At 40.9% G+C, this 24,062-nt stretch overlaps 1 protein-coding gene across 1 annotated transcript in view; it reads right to left on the reverse strand.

The window, feature by feature from the left end:
* Positions 1 to 21,320, reverse strand: part of LOC135213173 (MOB kinase activator-like 3) — a 66,591-nt gene extending 45,271 nt beyond the window's left edge. The window contains exons 1-5 of the mRNA XM_064247127.1: positions 21,233 to 21,320; positions 15,667 to 15,817; positions 7,771 to 7,998; positions 7,455 to 7,570; positions 4,406 to 4,560 (exon numbers count right to left, since the gene is read on the reverse strand). Of these exons, the coding sequence (XP_064103197.1) occupies positions 4,406 to 4,560; positions 7,455 to 7,570; positions 7,771 to 7,998; positions 15,667 to 15,817; positions 21,233 to 21,277 (695 nt within the window). The 5' untranslated portion in view covers positions 21,278 to 21,320. The remainder of the gene's footprint in view (positions 1 to 4,405; positions 4,561 to 7,454; positions 7,571 to 7,770; positions 7,999 to 15,666; positions 15,818 to 21,232) is intronic.
* Positions 21,321 to 24,062: the final 2,742 nt, after the last annotated feature.

Consider the following 24,062-nt stretch of genomic DNA (forward strand, 5'->3'; position numbering starts at 1 on the left):
CAAAATTTTTTGTTTGTTTTATCTTCCAAGTAGTACGTACGTAGTCCAGTGCACAGCTGTCGTCTGATCACTACTCATATGATTAATTTTGTATATAAAAGTATGTGTATATAACTGTTAACTTTGTATATAAAAGTATGTGTATATAACTGTATGTAGTATTTGTATATGATGTAAATATGTATAGCCTAGTATTTATGCATTATATTATTAAAGTGTTTGAATGATGCTAAAGTATTTCAATATCCGAGGAAACGTAGTATCCCCAAATTTCCCCCACAATGAGTTTGGGTACATATGTATATCTAAGATGACTTAAATTATAAAAAGCCTTTTATGTATAAGCTAGCTTTTGTAACAACACATATCTTACGAAAAAAATTACTTATGTGAAGATGGTTTTAGTATACAAATGATGTTATTGTATCGTTAAAAATATCAAAGTGAACGAAGTCGCAAAAGTCGATTCTATGTCATGTTTTTCCTAAACGCGTTGACTTAAAGGAGAACGTTATTTTGGTTGTATTATCACTGGCACAAACCCATAACAATGCAGTGTATGTATGATAATTCTAAACTATTATTCACTACCAAAATAACGATGATATTTTGTATTGAAAATTAATGTTACGTATATTCCAAACATTATTACTACGTAGCATGAATAGTACTATAAAAATTTCGAAAGATAATCTTGCTGTGAACGCTACCATAATTTGATTTCATATACGTACGTACATTTTGTCAGCTGGCTGCCTCGCATAGATAAAATTGATTTTTCACTGATATGGAAATTACTCCCCACGAATAGCCTTTTTATTATGAAGATATGACGTAATATAATAAGGTAAAAATGCTTTTTATGTATTTCGTTTACGCCTTCGTCGCCAATAACAAACAGCAATACTTACGATAATCTATGACAAATAGCGTTTGTATGACTTCATTGTTCAGAGAAGTTATATACGAATACTGCCAAAATAATAATGAAGTTCAAATTAATTTTAGCCTTAATGTTATTACTACTGTAATTACACTACCACTACTAATTAAAATTTCTAAAAGTTTATCAAAACAAAAAATGTCGCTTTGAACGCAACCGTATACATAAACCATTTTCGTACGTGGCTGGCCACTCCGACGATAAATTGAGTGCAATGATGTGGAATTATTCTTCGAATAGGCTATTTATTATGAAGATATGACTATAATATATATGGTAAGAATGGTTTTATTACCTTTATTGTCAGTTAATATCATAATGTGAATGTTTGTGTACGTTGGTGGTTATCACACTGCAACTACGCTTAGCCTACCAACTGAACGTCGTACATAAAACCTTGAATAGTTTTTCTATTTATTTCGAAGATAGGACAATAATATATTAGGTGAGAATGGTTTTATTACCTTATTGTCAGTTAATATCATTGATATGAGTCTTTAAATGAATGTTGGTAGTTATCGGACCACGGCCGAGGGTTAGCCTACCGAAAAACATCGCATACGCAACACAACAAACCGTGATGCAAGCGATTCATACCAGTGATGTAACATGAGAAACGGTCCTCAAGAAAAACCCGTGATTAAACTGGATCCGTGAATACTGATCCGTGAATAAGCGATGCCCCACTGTATATTGTCAATGGGGGAAAGTCACTGAATTGACAAAACGTAATCCAGGAAGTCGAGCCTTTTATTTTTCGATTCCCGTCTCAAACAAGGAAGGGACAAGAATCCTGTTAAGAGACTGGGCTTACGGTAGGTAGAACGACGATGCTCAATCGCATGGAAGTCTCGACTAGAAACTAACAAAATCTATCATCTGAAAAACCCTTTCAGATGGTCTAAAAAAGCTTTAATTTATGGCAGTATGGCAAAGGAAGTCCTGTCTTGCGCTTTCCTGAAGAGCGTCCTTTTGATGAGTTGCCTTTTGCAAGAATCCTAGCGGAACGTTGCCGAAAATCTGACGTTCAGGACGTCGAGCCTTTACATAACCCGTAACTGTCTTATCTCAAAGTCTTGACTGAGGTAGAGAAAACGAGATCTTCCCTTGAGCTTTCCTTAACTCCATCCACCTTTGCGAAAAGCAATATAATATTGACAGAGACCTCTTGAATTCACGAAACCCGAGGTCTTGCTGGGTTTCGAAGACGAAGTTCTGTTCACTTTCTTGAGGCTCAAATCTTAAACAAGAGCTTGAAGAGTTCAACAGAAACATTCTGGTGCCGCGCTCAGCGTCCACTGGCGAGGACGCTCGGCGTCCTGGTGCGCGCTCGGCGGGTCCACTGGCAGGGACGCTCGGCGTCCTGGTGCGCGCTCGGCGGCCACTGGCGAGGACGCTCGGCGTCCACTGGTGAGTGCGTCCATCGAGCGTCCTGTTCAAGCCGATCGTCCAAATAAGCGTTGCAGAAAAGCGTCACGCTCCTGACAGGCGTCAAAACAAGCGAGAGAAACTGCCTTCTTTTTCCTATTTCTTGGTGGAAAAGAAGTACACGTGATCAGGCAACTTTCGCCTTCTTACTTCTCACTGAAACACATAACGTAACGGGAGAAGGACGTGAAGCGTCCCTTCTATTAAATCTTCTTAGAGGGCGCGAGTCCTTCCGAGAGCTCCAACCCTTGTGCGGGGAGGACGCCTCGGAGGACGAGAAGCAATCCTTCAGGATTCGTGCATGTGCACGCACTTGGCAGTCTGGGGATTTTCATCAGAACTGCCGAAGGCACGCCAGATCGGTGGGGGTTCCCTGTAACCCTCCTTCGGCTTTCGTCCGGGAAAATGCCCTTCTCCCTTGGTTCTGGGAGTTCGACAGAGGTCTAGACCTAGAGGCGTTATAAGGCCGATCTGACGCACCCTCCACTACACAAGGGGCACTGTCACTACACTTAGCCACTTCACTATTGCTCTCTAAAGCAAGCACTTTCGATTCTAAGTTACGAATCGAAATAGTATAAGAGAAAGGGCAATAACCTCTACAGACACTGTTTTAGGGCCCGAAGGCAACATTACAGGGTTAGGCGTAACAAAAACAGAAGTAGAACTCTTCACAACAATGAAGGAGAGCGATCACCTCTCGCAGACATAGTCATAACCCGTAGGCCATACTACAGCGTTAGGCAAAATAAAGTCTACCGAAGGTTAGCAGTATCACTACCCTGACTTTCGTAATTGATTAATTGATTAATTGCGTACATACTAAACAAACTTTTTTTCCTTACGGAATTAGACAAGTTTACTGATTAATTGCGTACATACGAATCATACTTTTTCCTTACGGAAATAGACATGTGTACTGATTAATTGCGCCCCCCAAGTGCGGAAACTACCTTAGGCTTTCGGTAGCCACACCCTATCTTTGCAGACAACACCCTCTGAAAACTAGCCTAACTAGATTCAGATATCTTATGCAAAAATGAATCAAATTCAAATCAATTTAAGATAGCGTATGCCTAGCCACAAATCCAAGTAAATAAATTAAAGACAATTAGGATACTTAGCGGCAAATGAAGTTTCCAAAATCCTAAGCCGGAGGTACTGAAAACAGGTGTTTTCAGTACCGGCGACAGAAAATTTACTGAATAGAAAATGGGAATGGTTCCTGATACCTGCCTCCCAGCGGCGGAAAATGGGTACTAACCACCTCGGCCGACCACTGCGTGTGCGGAAGTTTTTAAAATTCTGTCGGACTTCAGAAAATACAGCTATATATATACCTGCCAGGTAAGTGTCATGCATAAAAAGTGTACTTACAGTTTCATTTTCAAGATCAAACAAACCATTAGTAGAAAACACAATATAAACAAAGCATACGACGATGAAACGGGCAGAGAGCGATGACGAACACGTCCTTCACACCCGCGGCCGAAAGCAAAAGTGATTCTTCACCTCTCGGGCGCGCGGGAGCTGCTGCGCCACGATCGGGACAAGCAGTTAACTACCGTTCTCCCCTTGTTCGAAGCTTACGACCGTCCCAGCTGCCGCTAGTTACCTTCCTATTGTTAAAGGACCGAGGGTTTGTATTACGTATCGGAACAAATATATTACTAATCCTGATCTGACTGTTTGCATGACAGGTCAGCATGAAAAAATATGATAAGAACATAAACATTCCAGCACTATCTGGTGGGAAACAGATGACTACAGACAGTCTGAGTGGGTTAGCCATGCATATTTTGATTTTTTTAAATGCCAATTGTGCCAATTGGCGAGAGAATAAAGCTGACTTTAACAGTAGGTACGATTCATTCCAAATAAATAATAATAAGTAATAGTATATAATAATAATAATATTCCAGAATAGTGTCCAGAATTCATGAAGACACAAATATGGCAATAATAGAAATGATGGGTTTCTGTTACAAACTGTTTCAAGATACCAGTACCAAGACTACAAATTATAATACTCACTGTCTTCTAGGGTCAGGATCACTATGCTGCTCCGGACTGTCATGACAGATCTTCGCCGTCATGTCCCTTAGGGGTTCAAATTCCTTTCGGTTCACAAGGTCAAATTCCGTTATGAAATAGTAAAAATGCTTATAGCATGTGTTCACATGAGCTTCCTGAAAAAAACAATTACAATTAATTTGACACAAAACTTCTTTGGATTCAAGATCAAACGCTCTAAGACAATTTTGGATGGCATGTTATTTGCTGGTAAACTATTCTTTCCATGAAACCAAACTTACTCCTCAGTCCTTAAGACTTAAGAAAATCCAATGGTAGCTTCAGCATTGTTAGACAGTAGCCTTAATTCAGTATTCATAATATTATTATCATTGTATATGCTTTTTTGGCATTGTTTCACCAATATAGAAAAACCCTTCCTACACAACCCAAAACCACCTTATTCAAAGTGATTCTTGGTGAGATGTAGTATCAGGCACCCATGTGCAAAATGAACTTACATAAATCCAGGCACTATGTTTTTTTAAACCGATAAACTCAAAAATAAAAAAACTATACTCTAGCCTCACAGCGTTTTAGCAACACCTGATCAATACTCCTGTATGCAACTGCTAGAGGCTTTCCAAGCCCACATTACCCCTCATTCTCCCAAAAAGTACATTCATCACCATGTCAGCTATACGTAAGTACTACATAGGTGGAAGATACAGAAAACTACCAATGTAGAAATTAACACTGTGATTAGTATAACTATTACCACCTAGAACAGCAATAAGTTCTCCATGTATGATGATAAACATTAGTGGAGCATGTATGGGTGATTTTTTTGGCAGAATCATTCATTAATATAACATTAACCCTCTTACGCCGAAGCGGTAAAAAAAAAATTGTCTCCCGTGTGCCGGAGGGGTTTCAGAGTGAGCGAAGAAGCGGAAAAAATATTTTTTTCAAAAAATCACAGCGCGCTTAGTTTTCAAGATTAAGAGTTCATTTTTGGCTCCTTTTTTTGTCATTGGCTGAAGTTTAGTAATGCAAAAACAATCAGAAAATGAAAAAAATTATCAATTATCAATATAATAAAAATGCGCTATATGATCGCGCAAAACGAAATTTCATATATAATTGTATTCAAATCGCGCTGTGCGCAAAACGATTAAAGACAAGTTACTTTTTTTTCGTTGTAATGTACACTAAATTGCGATCATTTTGGTATATAACACATTGTAAAACGATAAAAGCAACACAGAGAAAATATTATCACAAAATAATGCATGAATTCGTAACGCGCGGACGTAAACAAATATTTTTTTCAAAAATTCACCATAAATCTAAATATTGTCCTAGAGACTTCCAATTTCTTTCAAAATGAAGACAAATGATTGAATATTACTATACTGTAAGAGTATTAGCTTACAATTGCAATTTTCAACCATATCTAACGAGTTAAAGTTGACCGAATGTCGAATTTTTTTATATATATATTTTTTATATGCAATTATTTCGGAAATAAGAAAAGCTACAACCTTCAAATATTTTCGTATTATTCTACATGAAATTGCGCACATTTTCATATATAAAACTCTATGAAATGCCTAATATGAAATGGAGCAAATATTCCGAGAATGGACGTACGCATTTCGGAGATTTGTGGCGGAGAATCCGCGCGCGGAGGGAAGGAAAGATTTTTTTTTAAATTCACCATAAATCTAAATATTTTGCTAGAGACTTCGAATTTGTTTCAAGATGAAGATAAATGACTGAATATTACTAGACTGTAAGAGTTTTAGCTTACAATTGCGTTTTTCGACCATTTCGGTAAAGTCAAAGTTGACCGAACGTGGTTTTTTTTCTATTTATCGTGATTTATATGCAAATATTTCAAAAATGAGAAAAGCTACAACCTTCAATATTTTTTTTTGTATTTTACATGAAATTGCGCACATTTTCATATATAAAACTTATGTAACGGCTAATTTAAAATGGTGCAAACATTACCACAATCGCCACGTATGATTTTTTCGGAAGAGTTACTGCGCGGACGAAGAAAATTTTATTTTTCTCATAAATTCACCATAAATCGAAATATTGTGCTAGAGACTTCCAATTTGTTGCAAAATGAAGGTAAATGCTTGAATATTACTAGAATATAAGCGTTTTAGCTTACAATTGCGTTTTTCGACCATTTCAGTAGAGTCAAAGTTGACCGAAGGTTGAAATTTTGGCAATTATCGTTATTTATATGAAAATATCTCAAAACTGATAAAAGCTACAATCATGAGTATTTTATTGTTGTATTCTACATAAAAATGCGCACATTTTCATATATAATACTTCATGTAACGGCTAATTTACAATGGTACAAAAATTATGTCAAAGTGACGAAATAATTTCCGAGATGTGTCACAGATACTTTTTAGTGCGGCAAGAAAGAAATTCGCGCTTGCGCGCCTGCGTAACGATTGTAAACAAAACAAACGCCTTGATCCGTGAACTCCCAGCATCCCCCAAGGCGCGTGATTCAAAAGTTTTAGGCTGGTAGGCCTATAAGTATTTTTCCGCGAATTTTAAAAAAAACTTTTGTAAGTCGACGTAAAATACGTCCAGTCGGCACACGGGAGACAAAAAATGTCAACGTAAAATACGTCCAGTCGGCGTAAGAGGGTTAAAATGTCTTCGGCTCTAAAACTTCCCAAATGGTGCACACTTTCCAAGGTGACAGCTGTCTAGCTTGAAAATTCAGCATTTTGTTACTGAAATTGGATGAATTGTCTACTTGAAATGGTTATGTCTACGATATTTGAAACTACAAACGTGGGTGTCTATAAAACCCCAGCTAAATAATTTTACAAGATACTCTACAAGATTACTAAACAGTTCAACTGAATTCAGTGCAAAGGTTAAAATTTTTGCCACACTTTACCTTGTCCCCCAACAAACTCCTTCAGTTATTAAACACTCAAAACATTGGTCTGTACTTAGATATGAACATCTAATACATGCTTCATTTATATGTCACATCCTGAACCTCTGACAACAAAAACTAACTCACGGCTCCAATAGCGACGATGCGGTCAAAATGATGAATATAAACATGAACGAACACTCTGAAGAGTCTGGTGAGGATCTTTTTACAAAGACGAATGAATGACTTGGGAAATGGTACATCTGAAAAGAATGCAAGAGAATTAATTAAAACTGCATTCTATTCATTATTAGGAATAAACTTCATCTAAAAGAGGCTGTTAAATACCTGAACTAATGTTCAAAATGAGTTCAATATTATATTGTAGTAAGAAAGCTCTAATTTTCTTCATAATTTTGTGAAAAAATGTAAAAATAAAAGTTGATACATGGGAAACACTAACCTACAGTCACAGGGAACATATGTTCATCGTTGATCTGCTTCTCGACCCAGTCCATTAGATGTGATATATACTGTGGTGCTGGAAGGGGCGTTGGCTTCTTAAATACGTCTCCATCTTCCCACAGATACTCAAACTTTTGCCCACCACTCATGGTGGGACATGAACTCTCAGTGCAATATTCGCAAACTGTTCCATAGATCAGGTTTATACGATTGAAGAAATCAACCACTGGAAAATATATTTAAATGTCGTTGCAAAATGACAATTTGTCCAAAATTGCATTTTTCCTAACTATACAAACCTGAGGTCCTTTTACAATAGGAAGGTACTAGCGGCAGCTGGATAGGTCGTAAGCTTTCGAACAAGGGGTTCGGTAGTTAACTGCTTGTCCGACAGGCGCGCGCGCGCGACTGGTAGGTAAACAAATCACTTTTGCTTTTGGCCCAAGCAAAAACTGCAGAGTGAGGGGTGGCATGAGGTGGGGCTATGTGTAAAAGGACCTCAGGTTTGTATAGTTAGGAAAAATGCAATTTTGGACAAATTGTCATTTGTTCCGACACGGCATACAAACCTTCGGTCCTTTTACAATAAGAAGACTCACTTCTTGGTGGGAGGAATCTGAGTCTTTTGTGAACAGACTGGTGTTCGCCCAACCTTGGAATGCCTCCCTGGTCGTAAGAGCGAGGGAGGGATCCAAGCCTCTGTCCGATTGATCGGGGTGTGCACCGCAGGATCAATGGTCAGACCTCTGGACCAAGTACTAAGAGAGAGGCAAGCGTATCTCTTCGTACCAGCAAACAAGAACAAGTTCCTATTTGCAGAGGCAACATAACGTTATGGTTTGTCTCTTGTTGGCATCCACTTCCCCCCCCTTGTAGGAGGAAGTGGTGGATATTCGCTCCCATCCCTAGTGAAAGGGATAGGATGGGGCTCTGTCGAGTAGCTCACCGGCATCTCGTCCTATCCAGCAGGTGATGACCGTATCCCTCTACCCACAGGTAGAGGGGTAGAAAAAGATAGGAAGAGAAGCCAGTCACTCTCTCATTCACGTTATCTACTCTTACAGTCACACCAGGACTCGATGCTGTTCAGCCTGCTAGGGTCTGGGTAGCTAGACAACGTGTTGAGCAGCCACCACGGGTCCTAAGGAAAACGATCCAAGGACCTGTGGGCAATATCCAAAAGGTAGAAGGAGGTGCCGGTGGTCTGGTTGTACCAGACCCCTGCCTTCAGTACCTGCGCCACGGAGAAGTTCGTGTAACTCGAGGAGTGTACTTCTAGGTCATCTTGGTGCTGACGAAGAGTCTTCAACACTCAGCCTGGGATGTCGAGTTTCTTCAGAAAGCGCGGTCGCGCTTTCACAGGACAAAGCAGCATCTCCTTCGCATCGAAGGCGGTGAAGTCCATTAGGGAGGGGATTGTGAAGGACTCTAACCGATCGTCAGGAACCGAAGGGTTTAGAGTCTTCGCTACGAATTCGGTACGAAATGAGCGTCACGAATCCCCATCCCCTGGATGCTTGACTTCGCAGGAAAAGTCATGCAATTACCTCAGAGGAAAAGAAGGGAATGGTCGTATGACCTATCCCTCTTCTCGACTTCGGTGATGTCCTGTACCCATACTGGTCTATCCGTCTGCAGCGAAGTTGTTGTTCTCGGTAGTGATAGGACACCGACACTCAATGGTGGGTGTCGATGGTATGGGTACTGTGACAAGCCGTTAGGACGAAGAAAAGATTGCTATGGAACAACCGAACTAAGTCCACAGCGAAGTTCGTAACAGACTTGGGCGCTCTGACAGCTGCCTACTGACTGCGTTCGGTAGGAGGCAAGTTGTCCAAGCACCCGAGCAAGTCACGTGACCTTCGCCTTAAAAGGGTTATGCCAAGAGACTAAACAAATAATTTGTTCGTCACCGATGCCAGAAGGCAAGGTGATGACTCTCTTAAGGCATGTGCCCAACAGGCGAAAGTCAATTGCCTTCTAGAGACCGAGGTCCTTGATGGCAAGATATCTCATAGTATAGTTGATTCTCGGCTAAGGAGAAACAACACTATGTGACGTTGAAGACGAAGGTGTACAGAAACTGCAACCTACGTCTTCACAGCTGAACCGAGAGAAGGATTCTCAAGATTCTGAATCTGTGCTACAAAGACTGAGAACGCTAACCGCTATTCATTGCTGTCCGGTGAGGATCGTAGTTGCAATAAAAGCGGAGCGCTTTCCAGTAATGAAGACAGGGAACTACTGCCTGAAGAACTGCTTCTCATGGGCTGAACATTTGGAAGTAGAGCTGTCAGGTCGGAGAGTAGGCGATGTCTTCTGACATATCTGTTAATTCGGGGCGAGCAATGAAATTGCACACCTACGAATACGAGATATTTTGAAGACAAACTCAGATGTCTGCAAAAATCATTCGCATTATCGCGGTGCGATGCAGCGGTTGACTAGTACAGACTTCTGTTACCGTGCGGTAAACAGAAAGATGAAAGAGTCCAAGAGATATATCTCTGTTGAAAATTCTCGCAATGTCGAAGGCGATGAAATCGAGCGTCACAGCAGTAGATGGTCCTTCATTATTGCGAGAATCCCCGTTAATCAGAGACCTAAGTCCATGATTGTTGGGCAGAGATACGGTTCGGTAGTCAATCCAACCAGGGGAGAGAGAGACGTAACCGACCGCCCATCTCCGAGACCTAGCTGATACTGAGCCGCTATCAGGCAGTTCAACACGCAGTAGCTCTCGGTGACTCGTCATCCTGAGTTGCCAGGTAATCCATTATTCCACGAAGGAATGCGTTCGGCTAGAACCATCGAGCATAAAGAATACGCTCGAGCAATTATATTTAAAACTCCGAAACGGATTCGGTAAATACAAAAGCTGATTTGGTGTTGTCATGACAATACCAAGTATCTAAAATCGAAACTGATAACTGCTGGGAGGTTGCAGGCAACCCCGAGTTGCAGTTCAATTAAGATACAATTCGTCTCGGTCACAAACCGTAGAGTTAACTACGGTATGCGCCTACCCCCCGGACAATTCAACTGTTAAAAGAATCATGTCGCGAGGGTAATATACGTAGTATATTTGTAGGTTCTGTACCACGACCTCCATCCTAAAATCTTTTCCCCTCGAGGAATGAGAATAAGGATTGGAGATCGACCGCCTTCGTTCTCTAGTCAAGAGAGTGAAGGAGAAGTCTTTCCCAAAGGAAAGCTTCAATGGTGAACAGAATACCGAAGACGATAGTTCAAGCCAAACTGGAAGTTCCCGTCCGTTCTTCTCTATTCCAGGTTAAGCGCCTACTGTGAGATACTCTTCTTTCAGCAGCAGTCTTCTTCCAAATGCTAGAAATTACAGGAATTCGAGCATAAGCGACGTTCCCGATTATCGTGTAACAATTATCGGGGATTCTCGCTCACTTTGGACCGTGGTCTCGCCTAAGTGTTTGGAGATCGTAAAAAACTCGAACACTCTGAATGCGCTAGAAATTCCGTAGAATTCTAAGCACTCTGCGAAACCCCCCAACGAATTCGTCAAACGATATCGGCTGGTGGTCCTCTCGATTCCCGTAGAAATCGAGAAAGGGGCAGGATCCCTCCTCAATGACCGGGGCTTACGTCAGGTAGGACCCGAAGGTCCCCCCGGTAGCGCAGCCCCTAACGTGGGATATTACAGAGAAATCTCTGTAGGATCCCTCCCCTTTCCCTCGTAGCCGTAAGGAGAGAGGGAATGGGGGAGGAATTGGATACTGGCTCGCCTTCCCAGCGGAACTAGCAGTTGGAGAAGAAAAGGAGCAGCCATCGCCTTACGGCGATGGCCTCTCAGAGCCTGGGAAAACGTATCGTCAGGAGAAAACGTTTTCCCGAGGAGGGTTACGAACTCATACTGTAGGTAAGTGTCTGCCGCCACTGTGAACGTCGTCTGGGTGGGGCTGATCGACACCTGACAGGAGAGAGCCGATACCATCCTCCGACTCATTCCAGTCCTCGTCGAGGTCGAAACCTCAGGAGGACCGAAGGGGTATTCAAATACGGTGTCCGAAGACACGTACGCCTCTGTCGCAGTAGAGGAGGTGAAGTAGCTTGTTCGACCGGCCAGAACTGAGAGAGCCTTCTTGTCCGGAGACGAGAGACTACCTGGTTCAACACAGTCGGCAAACTCCGATCGCGGCAGACCCACCGTCGATTTGGGTTCCCTCTCGGGCCCCAAAACGACTCGAGCCGAGACGTGGCTCTGCTGGTGGGAGCGGCGATCCTTCCCCGAGGTCATTGTGCTGACGAATCAGCGCCATAACCTCGGCAAAGTTCCTCTGGATCTCGGAAGTCACAGCATCTTGCAGAGTGGGACCGTTAAGCCCTTCGAACAAGAGCATATTCCGAGAACCTTCCTCCTAAGAAGGGGGAACAGCGACAGCCCTCTCGGTCTTCCCCATCCACTTGCGCATACGTCCTGGCCGGTCCAAGAACCGTGCCTGGCACGTAGGGCGTCGTGGTGGGATCATGAGGGGCGCACCCCTCACGATCACTCCTCAATACCTCGCTCCTCTCGGTGTAACCCGAGGAGGTTGAAGGTACGGGAGAGGCAGACCTGACGCTCCCTCCTCGCTCGCTGGCAGAACCAGCAGGCTTGGAGGGCTGCAGGCGATCGTCAACCCGCGGTGGCGATCGAGCTGCAGGCCTGGTCGAACCGTCTCGCTGTGGAGAACGGCTGGACTGAGCACAGCGTCCCCGATCTCGAGTGTCAGAAGAGCTGGTGCTGGTTGCCGTACCCGATCGCTCTCTGTGAGAGCGACGGTCAGGCGACCTGCAGGCTCCACTGTCACAGTGAGACCGGTGCTTGTCCTCACGGCACGTCACGGTCGCTGGTTCCAGCCCGTGGCTGGCACCGGCGAACGGAGGACCTCTTCCCAGCCTCAGCCCGTGGTCGGTCGTGGACCGTCACGTCCCCGGGTAGCCAGCTGTTCGCCGCGAGAGTGAGAGCTGGTCTGGTGAGAGTCGCATGAGCGGCTGTCACCAGTCTTCCGCCCCGTGCCGTGAACCTGACGCTGAGCGGACTCAGAGGTCTGGTTCCTGGCTGCACGGTCGCTGGTAGGCGACCGTACACTCGGTACCTCCCGGCTTAACGAGAGGCCGAGACGGACCCTGATGCAGTGGCAGAACCACTGACACCAGGCGAGGAAGTACCGGTGTTAGCCGGTACCCCTCTGGTCCCCGTAGTCTTCTTCCTTGCGGAAGAAGAGACGGGCCCCGCTCTCCCGAAGGAGCAGGAGGGCCAGCGGAAGGAACCCTCCCGTCCCACCGAGGTGAGACGGGTCCCGAGAAGCTCCCGAGGGAGACTTCTTAGGAGGGAGGAGGCAACCTTCTTCTTCCTCGGCTGTGACGCCTTAGAAGTCGAAGGGGAAGAGGCGGCAGTCGACGACGATGAAGAAGATGAAGACGACGACGACGACACCTTCCTCCTCTTCTTCGTCAGCTTCCTCAGGACAGACGTAAGATCTGCTATCCAGGGCGGAGCCGGGGCTGCTGTAGCCGAAGCCACAGGGCCCGGACGCACCTGTACAGACAGACCAAAGTCTGGGGTAGTACCCACCACGAACAGGGACGACATCAGCAGGTTATGGGCATCTCAGGAACAGCAGGCACAGCCAGCACAGCATCGGTAGGGACAGCCAGCGCAGCAACGGCAGGGACAGCCAGCGCAGCAACGGCAGGGACAGCCAGCGCAACAACTGCATGGACAGTCAGCCCAGAATCGGCAGGTACGGCAGGCAGCACCGGAAACACAGGAAGTGGAGCAGCAGCCAGCAACATCCTGGTACCGGCGGCAGGTCCAGGGGCGAGCTCTAGGGCAGCGGAAGTGTGATCGCGACAGCGCGGCAACCACGAGCGGCGGCGGCACGCCCCCCTCTCGGTACGGCGCACGGCACTTCACAGCGGCTGTAGGCAAGACTGTTACCACGTGAGGCGAGTACACCAGGTGAGGAGGGACGTCGTCACCTGGAGCGTGGTCACCACTCTATGGGTGACCGCAGTAGGCCCAGACATAGAACCGCAGCCCCTGGACACTAGCACGCCCTGCAAATGGAAGGACGCCCATACCTCACCAAGGTCCACCCTCGTGGCAGTAGCACCTGCGGAAATAACAGTAATAGCGATTAGTGGGGGGGAAGTCCCCTCGCGCGGGGGGGTGAGCCCTCTCCGAACGAGTGGAAGACCCCGAATACAATTGTAATCGGGCACCGAGCGCCCTCCCCCGCGCTCGACGGATCGGGCGAGGAGAAGAACGCCGATAACCTCCCCCCCCCCCCCCCCCCCCCAAGGGGAAGGGCCATCTGTGGGAGCTGAGCGGGGGGGGGTTCTCGTTCCCCACCCCCGCACAGCACCCATGTACCCAACAATAATATAAGAGCCCGAGAGCAATCGTGCCATCGGCCCGAATGCAAGGGCATAAGGATCAATTCCCTGACTGAGCGGAACTTGAACCAAATAAATATTGATGCAATCAATAATAAAAGGAATAAAATGAAAAAAGAATCTTGCATTACGATTCACTTCACAATGAATAAGGGCTCGGATCGAGCGCATTTGCGCCCTCGGTACCGAGCGCAAGGGTAAAAGGATCCATTCCTTACCTTTATGGATCAAGGTTTATGGAAACCTTGATCCATAATGAATTGATGCAATCAAAATATATATGAAAATGAAAAAGAATACTGCGCTTGCGATTTCACTTCATACAATAAAAAGGGGAAGGATCAATTCCCGGGAAATAGCGGAAACATTGATCCCCGTAAACAATGCAATCTCAATAAAATATGAAAATGAAAAAGAACTGCACTTGCGATTTCACTTCATTCAAATAAAAAGGGGAAAGGATCAATTTCCGGGTAAGCTCGGAAACTGATCCAAAATGAGTATTGCTACAATCAAAATAAATATATGAAAATGAAAAAGAATACTGTACTTGCGATTCCATTTCCATACAGAATAAGTTTCCGTGCCGAGCGCATTCGCTCGGCAACTAGCATACAGGTCAAAAAATTAAAAAGAAAAGAGCACTTACTTACGATTTCATTCTCACATTTCCAACCAAAAATATACGCTCGGAGCGAGCGCTCTCCCGCCCTCGGCACCGAGCATACACAATACGAGGATCATTTCTGGGAAAATGAATTCCCGCACTTACGCCCTTCAGTCCCGGCACTCGGGTAATCGGAGGGCGTGGTGAAACCAAGATCCTTTAATTCACAATTGAATTCAATGGAAATAAATCTGAAATGATTGTACTTACAATTCAGTTTCACTAGATAAATAGAAAAAGAAAAACACAATCATGCGAAAGCAACGACGATGAAGCGGGCAGAGAGCGATGATACACGTCCACACGCCAGCAGGCCGAAAGCAAAAGTGATTTGTTTACCTACCAGTCGCGCGCGCGCGCCTGTCGGACAAGCAGTTAACTACCGAACCCCTTGTTCGAAAGCTTACGACCTATCCAGCTGCCGCTAGTACCTTCCTATTGTAAAAGGACCGAAGGTTTGTATGCCGTGTCGGAACAAAAATGTTGTATAAATTAAAAAAGGGTACACACATGGACACGGACATACACCAAAAAGACACAAATTCAGATGATAATATAAACTCTATTATTATTGTTATTATATTGTAATAAAGTTGTTTAATAAGTCTACCGACTTCACAATCTCCTTCATCAAGAGCGCACAGGAAGTAAAAGATAATAAATTACCTAATGGTAGAAAGCTTTTAGAAGAATAGGTTTGGAGCTTGAATCTATACTCCAGGCCTATTAAAGAATATACAGAATAATAAATGATAAAGTAACTACTAGTTATACATAAATTAATTTATCATAAATACTAGACACGTGGCTTACCATGGACAGCAATCCAATCGGTCAAATCTTCCCCAGGAGGCAAGGACACAACAGAGCGTAGATTAATTCCAGAACTTAAGGATGCCTGCGCCTGCTTATGAAGTGAATATTTCAGGGTTCCTGGCTCAAATTTCTTTTTAGGTCGGAACGTCTGCAAACATGAACATAGGCTTTCATTTCAAAGTAAAAAACATCTATAATATCAAACAAATTCTTCCACTAAACTAACAAGGCTTCAAATTGTTATTTAATACTTAAACAGTACATATTTTACTACTATAGGTACTTTGGAATTTTCAAAGATGCTCAAAACATCTGTGATTAATAAAAACAATTACGTAGATTATCATACAGTTACCTCAGTTGTAAACAAAAAAGTAAGGGAAAACAGCTAAAACATATACCGTATAGAAAATATTTCAATACAGGCTGAACTATTGTCCTATTTGCAAAAGGACCTCTAAATAATGAATATACAATTTCTAAAGAGTCAGCCTACATGAGTTTCCCCATTTCCAAGATATTATCATGCAATAGCTTCCGTCAACAATAAAAACGAATCTGAAAACACGATACCTTTGTCTCTTTCAGAGCACCGTGTAAATGACTATCCTGCTACCAAGGAAATCTTACGAATTTGTAACTTTTTAAAATACCATGTCTAAAATTCTTAATCCTGTTTCAAAAATGTTCTAAACAATATACAGGCATTTTACATATCCTTAAGGTGTTGTATGAGAGATCACTAAACGCTGACAAAAACTACTGATGGTGAACTGAATGTGGTTACCACGTTAAGGGTAAGCTTCCCCTGAAGAGGACCAAATGGAGATAAAATACGAAATTAGGAAAATGCTGCCTGTAGAAAATGTGCTTGTCAATGAAGTGTGTTGAATAGATGTTGAATTCAGATAAGGTGGAGGGGGTTGATGCAAATTGGAGAATGATTGCAGAGGTACAAGTTGACTTGTAAAGAAGCAGCAGCATCGATTTCCAAGACAATTCATAGCGACCTTGAGATTAAGATTAATGTATCCCAAAGTGTAAAGATATATAATGCTATAGAAGAATCAACAAAAAAATTTTTGGTTTCAATTTTCCTAAGTACAATAATTATAAACATTACACAAGTTCCTTTGTGAACTAAAAGGAAACCCCCCTGCTCATGGACGTGTCTGAAAGGTTTGAAAACTGGGAAGATTAAAACTACAATTTAACGCAGATACAACTTAAAAATTAATCCTTTACCTTTTATGGATATACAGCCTACAAAATACAAAATCTTAAATAATTCTTAAAGCAAAAAAGTTAAAACTCTATTCTAATATTTAAATACTCTGATGGGCAGTTTAAAAACAGAATATACTTCAATACCAAACAAAAGAAAATTATAGAGCAATACAAAGATCAGCATTTCTCCGCCACTTGAGGGTGTCCCAGACCCATGAATTACAATACTTGGTTGACCTGGGGTTAACATTTCAAAAACCTCAAGGTGGAGGCAATTTGTATTCCCTTATTGTATAATCCTTTTTACTAAACCTGAATTGCTGCACTTCAATTCACTTCATACAAATGAAAGCATCAAGTTGGCAATGAGTACCAAACACCTTTTGTAGATCTGCTACCTCCTGGGGCAGCCTACGTTTCCTTGGAATGGCGCTTCCATGATTCTGGTTGCAAGATGTGTGTTATTAACAGTCATTTTTCTGGTCCCTTTACATGACTGTAGAGCACTGAACTGTACCTAGAACATTAGTGTCTTTTCTGTTTTATATGTCGTGCTCTTCATAAGCTGGGTAATTGTGTGCTACATAGTATGATGCACACCTAATAATAAGTGGATTAAATGTATTTGGGTCTGAGCTTAAGTTTACATATCAGAGATAATTTCTGGACCATAATGAAAAATTAAGAAAATTATCATGAGTGAGGCGAGTGGTATTTAAAATATAAAATTTAAGGTATTAATGAGAATGTTATAAAGAAAATGAGGTTAAAAAGAAAATGAGGTTAAAAAGAAAATGATTAAAGGTAATATATCCAAAATCCATATAAAAAAACTTTCCGACTTTAAAAATAAGATGTCAGCATCATTAGGATGAGACTTTCCTCCTAAGAGAGTGAGACCAAAAACAAATTAAGAGCAACAGGAACGTAACCCTTCAAAAGTAGCTCACCCTTACTCTGTAGTAGCCACTAGAACCCACCAGAGGTTTATGTTAACTATGAACTGTCTAATTTCTCTGACTCCCATATATAAAATGGAATGCTATGGACTGTATAGGTATTAGGTTTTATATTTGCATACAACCATATATACAGTAACAACTGGAGAAGTCTTGACAGATCTGTGCTGTATACAGGAAAACCAACAAAAAATATCCATAGTTATCTATTATTAATACCTATAGTGCAATTGCGAAGTTCTTGATATTTACACTGAACAGTGCTAGCATACAAATTTGTGCCTAAACTGAAATTATAATAATAGCTATGTAGTATTTAAAAGAATACTGCTCATGACGTCAACATATGCACTGAAACAAAATAAAATGTGTAAATCATAATCATAGATTATTATTGAAGACCAATTAGTGTCTGAAGAGGCAAAGGTATAAAAAAAAATATCCAGTGCGGGAAGCAACGACTTGGGATAAAGTGCAACAGGAAAGATTAAGAGACCAAGCCACCCAATAAGGTAAATAAATCTTACTCACTTTTTTTGGGGTTTAACTGAAAAGAGAGAGAGAGAGTAAATAATTATAGATTATTAAAACATAATATGCAACACATTTAGGATAAAGGAATCGCTTCCTTCATATAAAGTCACAACTTGTAAGAAAATGCATGGCAAGCTAAATGAAATTCTGCATCAGGTCTAGGCATTCTTAAGCACTGCGAGAAGCAATGTAAATAATCGTACAACTATTCTACAACTATAAGTTCATTACTGAAATTGAAAATAATGAAAACTAGCAGTGTTAAACATTCTTTCAAAATCAATCATAATTATGCAAATGAACTTGAAAAAATAAAAAATAACTATTACTGCATGCTATGATTTTGTTAGAAGAAAACATTAGACAGATTTCCAAAAGGAATAAATGCTAAAAAATATACATACAAGAAAAAAATTCAATTTAGACGCTTTCTAAAGGAGTCATAATGGCAGTATGTAGTCAATGAGCTTAAATTATCAAAATTACAGGGACTTGCCTAACAATTTTTGCAGCTACCTATATTCTACGAGCTCTTTTCAAGGAACGCATGCCAAAAACTTTTTCATATCTAACAGGAAAACTAGTTTTGCAATTCACAGGAAAATTTCTCAGACATAACCTTTAAATTTATAAAATTTTCTCTACAACTTGTCATCTGTTTACTGAAAGAAACTAGTAGCGACAGACAGTAAAAGTAAAAGTACTTGTTTACGTATTTTCAAAAACAATTTACATAAGTACAATAGAAGCTACTCCAGTTACATCATTAAATAGGCCTTAGAAACAAATTATTTTCTTAACCACTACTTTAAAACAAAGTTTTTCAGTTTAAACATAAGCTGGGCTGACAGAGTGTAAGCTAGTATTCACTTTCTATTTTAGCCCAATTTAAGAAAGCTTACAATTGTATTACAAGCATAACATTCTAATTAACAGTAGGCATACTGACTGCTCACTGATGTACACATAGAAAAATGCCTGTCTCAAATACCAAACCCCTTGGGCCAAACGACAACATAAGTACCTTTTGGTGCCCATGCTTGTGGTATGCCACCACACAATGCAAAAAAAAAAAAAAAAAAAAAATCCTTAGGACAGCCTTGACTCTTCTTCCTCTACTCTCCTCATAATTCAACCAACCTCAATCTCTCAGATATAAGTATGTACATTGTTTTAGTCTTGGGGCACTACATTTCAACAAATTCCTTATTTGTAACACAATCTGCTAGATGCATTAACTCCCGAGTCACAGCATCCTGTTGTCACATCTGTTAAAACCTTCCTCCTCCTGTGGTAAAAATACTTTGAATGGTCACATGAATGACAGAAGAGATTTTTAAACGATGGATGGAAAGTACAGCAAGATATAGAAGTCTGACACCTAGATGGGAACAGATCAAACAAAACATGTTAAAAATATAAGACAAACAAGCTATTCTGCTGAGAGCCAAGGGAACACTGTAAAAAAAAATCTTTATAACCCATACTTAAACTGCAAGTTCAACATGATGAAATGTGTAATCAATGCTAAGCCTCTGAAGCTGTCCATATCTCAAGCTTGGCCTAGTTAGCTGTGATTTCAAATTATTTACCCAACTGTAAAGCACAATGAGTTGCTATTGTGATTAGGTAAATTAAGTTATCTCTGGCAAAAGCTAACCTAGGGGGTTTCACCTACCTGTCCAGGAGATTTACCTACCCTTGGGGCACCCATACCTAACTAGATCCTAAAACTATACTAACATTAGATGTTAGGGTCATAATGGCTTAACCAAACATTGCAACGAAAATGCCAATGTATCAAAACTGCATCAAAAGCTGCTTTATAAAAAAAAATCAGCATTTAGTTATACGTACACTTAACCATTACATAACTTGCTTCATAATACCATATAAGTTGTTTCTTAGTTTCTGGGCAACATGCAAACCTGTACACTCTTACACTCATATTGCTAAACAATGAACACTTTGTAAAGCCTAAAAGAATGTTCCAGAAGACACAACTTCAACATGGCACACACAGTTGACAAAATGGGGCTGCAAAACTACCATAAATAGGTCACGGGAGAATACTTAGTGCAGATCATTTTAAAATAAGACTACCCCTATATGTATCTCTGTTAATATAAATCTATTTTAAATATGATTACAGCACTCTCAGGTATAGTATGAAGTTAACAGAGTAGTACAACAGGCTACATTTTATCAACCACACACAATTGCCTTACCCTAAGTTAGCATAGAAGGCTAATTAAGAATTCAATGAAAGCAGTAAAAAGCATAGACTAAATAAAATAGCCTGTAGCCTTAAATGTATTGTAGCTTATGAAACGAAACCTAAGAAAATTTTCATAAAATACAAAGGATACACTAGGAAATAAGATCTATTGATTAAAGCATATGGTAAATATGGCAAAATGACTTACATAACTAACCAACGTTAAACTTCATTAACTTCTACAGACACTGTTAGGCTATAGCCTATACCCTATAGTACTAGGTTAGGCTACTACCTAACATACGGATCAATACCTTAAGCTAATCTGGTTTTACCAACTGACTTGACAAGTTAACGACCAAAACCACACACATTGATTATACTAAACCTAAATGCAATCTTAGAATGTTATTCGAAGCGTAAGTTGCCCAGGCCAGACGTAATCGGGACCCCTAAATCGAGCCTTTTGACACGAGCTCTCGATAAGAAGACATTCGTTATCACAATGAAAACGCGCGTTTAAATCAACATGGCACCCGGATATATTAGTCAGCCTTAGTTTAGACGCTTAATGAGACAGATTAATTGGCATTTACTCGACACAACGACTTGTATCTCGACTTACTTTCCCTTTTTGAAAGAACTCGACGAATCCTCCTAAGGCAGCCATGACTCAATTCCCAAACAATGCGTCCGAAGGCTCTGCACTGATAAGAATGAGAATTTTGATGTGTATGCTCTTATCTATGATCAATTATTCGTTTTTTCCTCTACCCATTGTAAATTTATAAGTTTTTATTAATCATACTGCTTAATTATTCCTCATAAGACAACACAATCACCGGAAGCCTTTTAGATTCTCCAAAACTCGAAGCCTAAGCCGGAGTTATACAAGCGGAACGCGTGGATAGGGAAACGAGAGGATGTCGTCTGCCTTGGCAGCGATCACTAGATATTTTTTCCTTTTTGTTGCTTTTTTCTTTTCATCTGTTTCCGTCATTGCTATAAAAATCCGTTTCCCTTTATGGTTATTTACGGAATTCTATATTCGTTCGTTATATCCCTTTAAAGGGTTTTTGTTAGAGTAATTGTATAAAAAAAGCAACGCTTAATGATTAACTAGGTAGTTCCGACATTATAAGTTTTAACGAAACTTATTTTCTAATTTGTTTTGACAATAGGGAATTTTTAAACATTGGAGTTTGTAAGTAACAAAAGTAATTATGACGGATGTTCCATTAATACAACAATAGATTTCACGAACGGCAGTTTCTCAAGCGTTTGACGAAACTCGCCTGTTAGGAAATCTATTTGTTGTTATTACGATTCTTTTAATCTTTCTTAAGAAAACTTCTTCTTCGTGGAAAATATGAGACGTGAAAGGTACAATTGTATATGCATGTATATTTTAGACATATGCCAGCGTATTTATGACAGAAGAAAGGTTGCAAAAGTGTAGGAAGATTGTACAATAAAGAGAATATACGCGAAGTAAAGGTTAATGAAAATGGTAATAGAAAAGGTCAAAATAGGTCAAAAGATGGAAATGAGTTTTTGGGAAGGTGGGTGTGACCGTTTATAGAGCGATAAAGGGGGACGGTTTGCTCACAAGTTCTTCATATTATTTGTCAGTGGGTGGGTTTTGGGGGGACCCGGGTTTGCTGAGTATTACGAGACCCAGTAAGCGACAGGACGCGCTAATATCTCGTCGCTACTTCCGGTAACGTGATAATCGCATGACGTCACAAAGGATGACACAGGATGTGTGTAGAATCGAATGAATAAAAAAATAAAAAGAGGTTGTTGTTGCTGCGCTGTTTGTAGTGCGGCAGGCTAGTGACATTTCTTCTTTTTATTTATTTTTTCTACAGTGGACTTGTATTTCCTCTTGCCTTTACTGGAAGTGGCTTAAATCTCTCTCTCTCTCTCTCTCTCTCTCTCTCTCTCTCTCTCTCTCTCTCTCTCTCTCTCTCTCTCTCTCTCTCTCTCTCTCTCTCTCTCTCTTGGCCGTTCCTTTGGCTCATTAGGATCAAACTATTACACAGATTTGAACTGATGGCTCGTTAAAATCATCGTGATTGAATTACTGAATTCTGAAGCATGTGTGACAGCTATGTCGAAAACTCATTGTATTTTAGTCCAAAACACGAGAACTTTAATAGAATTAGCATTACCACTTAAGAAGACAAGTGTAGTTACTGAGGCTTATCGGTATGAAGAATATCACCACCATACTTTAGGCCTATACTGAATCATAGGCCTAAGCCAATCTGATTGGCCAGTACAACTACATCTCGTAGTCTATTGACTTTAAGTGACTTACCCAGGGCAATTAAAGATGCATTGATGAAGCCGCTTAGTTACAGGTTTTTATTTCAAGAATATCGATAATTGCATCCAAGCCAATGTTCGTACATCAGCGGAAGCACAAAATGGTGTAGCTACTATCTTTTGAGGCTTTAGGGCGGGACCCGCCAAACGTGTTTGTCAACGATTAGTATTCCGGGAAAACCACATCGGTGTTAAAACAAGTTACGTAAAATGACGTTAGGTATAGTAAGCTGTATTGCATAATAACATATAGTGTATAAGCAAATGGCTTCATTTGGTAGAATTAATTATTAGGCTAATTTGATTAAAACAGGTTGATTCCTACGTGGTTATCTATCATAGTTTGTTAAGCGAGCGATTAGTGAACAGAAAATAAAACGTCAGATATGGCGGGAACTTATTATATGAATTCAATGTGAAAGGACTTTTTTTTTCTTTTAGGAATATTGTGCTACCTTTATAACGCGCGCGCGCGTGTTTATGGGCCCTATCAAGAACATAGGAATGGAAACCTGTTTCAGTTTGTATACACTTGTCATTGTAACGCATTTGCTACTTTAAAACAGCTTTGTCTGTCACACACACACACACACACACACACACACACACACACACACACACACACAAAGGTTTAAACTTTGATTTATGATTCTTCGCATTGCTCTCAAACAACCTGGACTCGTTGTATATTATGAGCAATGTAAATTAACTAGGCTAAAGTACTTAAGTATTTTCTTTTACGCCCACCCCTTTGGTACAGCCCACCAGCCCACTTCAGTCCCATGTTTAGTGTTTTATGAACTTGATCGTCATGAAGAAGTGGTCATGAAAATATCCATTTTTTCTACACATTATCTTCGTAATACTGCATATATCTAGATGTCAAGTATAACTCGGACCTTTGCCATAATTTTGTGTAGTTTAAGCAAAACACTTACTTGTTTAATTGTTCGTTTACCGTTATTTTTTGTTCTTTCTAAGCATATTCTTCGTAATGCTTCAAACATCTAGATGTTAAGTAAAACTCAGACCTTTGCCATAATTTTGTGTAGTTTATGCAACACATTGTTTAAATTATTTTACTTGTTAATTTTTGATAGCTACTTCCTGTTTAGGAGCACGTG

The sequence above is a fragment of the Macrobrachium nipponense genome, chromosome 42 (genome assembly GCF_015104395.2).
Source record: "Macrobrachium nipponense isolate FS-2020 chromosome 42, ASM1510439v2, whole genome shotgun sequence".
NCBI lineage: Eukaryota > Metazoa > Arthropoda > Malacostraca > Decapoda > Palaemonidae > Macrobrachium > Macrobrachium nipponense.